This window comes from Quercus robur, chromosome 12 (assembly GCF_932294415.1).
Source record: "Quercus robur chromosome 12, dhQueRobu3.1, whole genome shotgun sequence".
Classification (NCBI taxonomy): Eukaryota; Viridiplantae; Streptophyta; class Magnoliopsida; order Fagales; family Fagaceae; genus Quercus; species Quercus robur.
Window position 1 is genome coordinate 4502261 of NC_065545.1, and position 4799 is coordinate 4507059.

General features: G+C 37.4%; 1 protein-coding gene across 1 annotated transcript; it reads left to right on the forward strand.

Annotated features, from left to right (window-relative positions):
* The first annotated feature begins 1103 nt into the window (after positions 1 to 1103).
* LOC126708828 (subtilisin-like protease SBT1.3) lies at positions 1104 to 3739 on the forward strand. The gene has a single exon (XM_050408790.1). The coding sequence runs from the start codon at positions 1282 to 1284 to the stop codon at positions 3619 to 3621; it is 2340 nt and encodes a 779-aa protein (XP_050264747.1). The 5' UTR covers positions 1104 to 1281; the 3' UTR covers positions 3622 to 3739.
* The last annotated feature ends 1060 nt before the right edge of the window (positions 3740 to 4799 follow it).

Genomic DNA, 4799 nt, shown 5'->3' on the forward strand with positions numbered 1-4799 from the left:
ATCTTAAAATTGCTGGAAACTGATTTCACTGTATTTATGAGAAATCACTTTCAACAAAATTAATCCAATATAACAATCTAAACTCATCATGATTGGCTTGCTATGAAGAATTGAAGATAGACTAAAATAAAAAGTATTTTCCCTGAACATGAAGATAGACTAAAAAAAACTTCAACTTCAAAAGGAAATAGTTCATAATAATAACTCCAAAGATTACCAAAAAATACTTAGCATTCCTTCAAAAAAAAAAATGGTCACTACCATTCTGAGTCCAAATCTTCTGTTCCATATTTTCTGCTCTACTATATACTCTACAAATAAAAATATGCCACATGTTAATCTAATTTATTTCAATTACTTAAATATGATGTGTTATTTATTTATTTATTTTAGAAATTTAAAATAATAAAAAATATAAATTTATCATTTAATAAATTAGATGGACATGTAACAATTGGAGGAAGATGTTCAGATCTTAGCACGAAATAACCCCGCCAGCATTAAAGAATTTCTACACAAATCGCATCTTCTACAGTTCTACCCATGATGTTCAGATTTTCATTGTCAATTGCCACCAACTTAACAAAATTTATAGAGCCGATAATGACACACCCGTGTGTATAATTAATGTAAAAGTGCCCTATCAACTAAAATGGTGGGCGCAAAACATGATTTCAGTTCAATTGTGCATTTCAACTAAAATTGTGGGCGTAAAATATGATTTCAGTTAAATTGTGATTTCAAATTTATAATTGAAATAGTATTTTCAACCCACAATTGCCAAAGTATTCTGTGTACGGTGTGTGGACTTCACAGTGTGCAACAATAAATTTTCCCAAAGTTAATGATTCCTATAGTCACCGCTTGCAATGGCACACCCAGCTGGTGATCATCTGCTATGTCATGAACCTCCTACAGTATTAATTACTGCCTCAGCGACCAACGCAGTACTGGACGGCTTGCCTTGTCTACGAGAAAGACATTATGTTGCCATGCATTGAAAATCTGAGGGTCCACACAGAGTAGCTAGCATGGCTAAATTAATTTCTTCCACCTGCCACTAGCCAACTCCTCTTCAATTTTCTTCAACTTTTGCATTCATGAAACAACTAACACTCTTTATTGCCTGCACAAGAAGACACTGTAAAGCTCTCTCCCCAATCTCTGTTATTTCAACCCTCACATCACCATTTCCATAACCATCTACATCTTTCCTCTTCATCTTCTTGGCTCTCTTTTTAAATCATTGTTCAAAAAAGATTTCCTCTTTCTTGCCTGAAAATGGCAGAAAACCCAGTAAAAGGGGTGTTTTTGATTCTAATAAGCTATTTGTTTTTGAATTTAGCCCTCTCTGCAGATACCCAAATTGCAAAAAAGACTTACATTGTCCAAATGGACAAGTCAGCAATGCCAAACTCATTTACCAATCACCTAGATTGGTACTCATCCAAAGTAAAATCAGTACTGCTAGAACCTGAAAATGAAGGTGATGAAGATAGAATAATCTACAATTACCAGACTGCTTTTCATGGAGTTGCTGTTCAGTTGAGCCAAGAAGAAGCTGAGAGACTAGAGGAAGAAGATGGTGTAGTGGCTATATTCCCAGAGACAAAGTACCAGCTACACACTACAAGGAGTCCCATCTTCCTTGGTCTGGAATCAGGATATAGTACTAATAATAACGTCTGGGGTCAAAAAATCTTAGGCCATGATGTTATAGTGGGAGTACTAGACACTGGGATTTGGCCAGAGAGTGAGAGCTTCAACGACATGGGCATGACACCGGTGCCTTCTCGTTGGAAAGGTAAATGTGAGACAGGCAGAGGGTTCGAGGAACGTCATTGCAATAAGAAGATTGTCGGTGCAAGAGTGTTTTACCAGGGATATGAAGCTGCTACTGGGAAAATCAATGGGCAAACTGAGTTCAAATCAGCTAGAGATCAAGATGGGCATGGAACTCATACTGCAGCCACAGTTGCTGGCTCTCCTGTACGTGGTGCAAACCTTCAAAATTATGCTAATGGGACAGCCAGTGGAATGTCACCAGGTGCTAGAATTGCTGCTTACAAAGTGTGCTGGACTGGTGGGTGTTTCAGCTCAGATATTCTGTCTGCGGTTGATAGAGCTGTGGCTGATGGGGTAAACGTTTTGTCAATATCTTTGGGTGGTGGAGTCTCTTCCTATTACCGTGACAGTTTGTCAATTGCTGCTTTTGGAGCAATGGAGATGGGTGTTTTTGTTTCTTGCTCAGCTGGAAATGGAGGGCCAGACCCTGTCAGCCTCACAAATGTGTCACCTTGGATTACCACAGTTGGTGCTAGCACCATGGATAGAGATTTTCCAGCCATCGTTAAGTTGGGAAATGGCAGAATTATGAATGGGGTTTCACTCTATAAAGAGGAAAGGATGCTGTTAAAAAATAGTAAGCAAGAAAATTACCCAATAGTGTACATGGGTAGTAACTCAAGCAGCCCTCAACCCAGCTCTTTGTGTCTAGAGGGAACTTTGGATAGGCATATTGTTGCAGGAAAAATTGTGATATGTGACAGAGGCATTAGTCCTCGTGTGCAAAAGGGTCAGGTGGTGAAAGAAGCTGGAGGGGTTGGCATGATTCTTTCAAACACTGCTAACAATGGAGAAGAGCTGGTTGCAGATTGTCACCTTCTTCCTGCAGTTGCAATAGGAGAAACAGAAGGGAAAGCAATCAAACGATATGTGTCAACGAGTCCAAATGCCACTGCAAGTTTAGCTTTTCTTGGTACTCGATTGGGAATTAGGCCATCTCCTGTGGTGGCTGCATTTTCATCTAGAGGACCCAATTTTCTTACCCTCGAAATTCTGAAGCCTGATTTGGTAGCCCCTGGAGTGAACATTCTTGCTGCTTGGACTGGAAACTTGGGTCCATCAAGTTTACCAACAGATCACCGGAGAGTGAAGTTTAACATACTGTCTGGAACTTCAATGTCATGCCCTCATGTTAGTGGAATTGCTGCTTTGCTGAAGGCTAGGCACCCAGATTGGAGTCCAGCTACAATAAAGTCTGCTCTGATGACAACAGCTTATGTTCATGATAATACACGCAAATCTCTCAAAGATGCCTCAACAGATGCACCTTCAAGCCCTTTTGATCATGGAGCTGGACACATTGACCCAATAAGGGCTCTTGACCCAGGTTTGGTTTATGACATTGAGGCTCAGGATTACTTTGAGTTCTTATGCACACAGAATCTAACTCCATTGCAGCTTAAAGTTTTTTCCAAGCATTCAAACAGGTCTTGTAAACACTCTCTTGCCAGTCCTGGGGACTTGAACTACCCAGCTATCTCAGCTGTGTTCCCAGAGAAAGCATCCACCGCTGTTTTGACCCTTCACAGAACTGTCACCAATGTTGGCCCTCCTGTTTCCAATTACCATGCCATGGTTTCACCATTCAAAGGCGCTTCTGTTCATGTCGAGCCACAAAGCCTCAACTTCACCAGAAAATATCAAAAACTGTCTTACAAGATTACCTTCACTACAATATCTATGCAACCAGTGCCTGAGTTTGGAGGTTTGGTATGGAAGGATGGAGTACACAGGGTTAGGAGCCCCATTGTTATCACGTGGCTCCCACCAATATGAGAATTTTGACGTGAATCTATGTGATTCTACGGCAACAATAAACATATGTTTTGTAATGAGCCAAGGGGCTGTGTCATTTTTATTACAAGAAATGCTTGACTTCCTCTGTTTCTTACAATGATCTTCTCATGTCCATATTAAAATTCAACTAACAACTACAACCTTTATCAAATCTACAATTACTATGAAATTCAAATCACATTGGAAAACATTGATCACACTTTGATAAGATCAAAACCAAAGTTTTTCAATTCCCATTGAGTGGTTCCATTGCACAGGGCTATGTCTCTGTTAACAACTTAAACGCCTAAAAGAATCTCACTTCTAGAGTGCACCAGTACATTAGACACCATATATACAAGTGAAAAATCCTACAAACATAACAAAATTTTGCTGATAATTGGTTTGACAGAAACCCATCTGTCTCACAAAGTAACAAACAACATTGTAATTTTCATAGATGTTGGGATAACTGCAAATTTTCCTATATAAACTTTACAAATTAATTTATCAGTTTTTAAAATTTTTTAAAAAAAGTAATTTATTTATTTTATTATTGACAGGACACTAATAACAGTGATTATCATTTCGATTTGTAAGTCTTTTATAGTAATACTAATAACAAATTTAGTTAGCATTTTGCTTGAGAAAAAAACAAGGACAGTCATTCATTATTTCAACTTCTGTGTATCTTTTCCTCCCCCTCTCTATTTCAGCATGTCCCAAACCAAATTAAAAGCCAATGCAAAGTATTAAATACTCCTTAGTTTATTTATTTATTTATTATTCTTTTTTTGAATATTCCTTAGTTTTTCACATAATCAGCTAGGATTCAAGTTTATGGTCCATATGACATGATTTGAGAATATATACGTTTTCCATTAGATGTTTCTAAGCAAGTTTGGTTCCAGTATAAATTTTCTCTTCCCAAGAGCACAAATCACAACTTTTTTTTTTTTTTTTTTTTTTTTGTGTGGATAAAGTACAATATTTATTTTAATCTAGTGAATTATTGGATATAATTTGAGGAGTAATGAGTAACCCTTCGGGCTGCAGAATACAAATACAAAGTTTTTAAATTCAGAAAAATTTATAGAGTTTTTTCATAACCTATAAATGTCAAATTATTATTGCTTTTTACTTGTATTTATCACTGACACAATTTTATTTGGTGAAAA

Excerpts from the sequence above, each read along its gene's own strand:
- LOC126708828 (XM_050408790.1), top strand. The coding sequence starts at position 1,282 with ATGGCAGAAAACCCAGTAAAAGGGGTGTTTTTGATTCTAATAAGCTAT.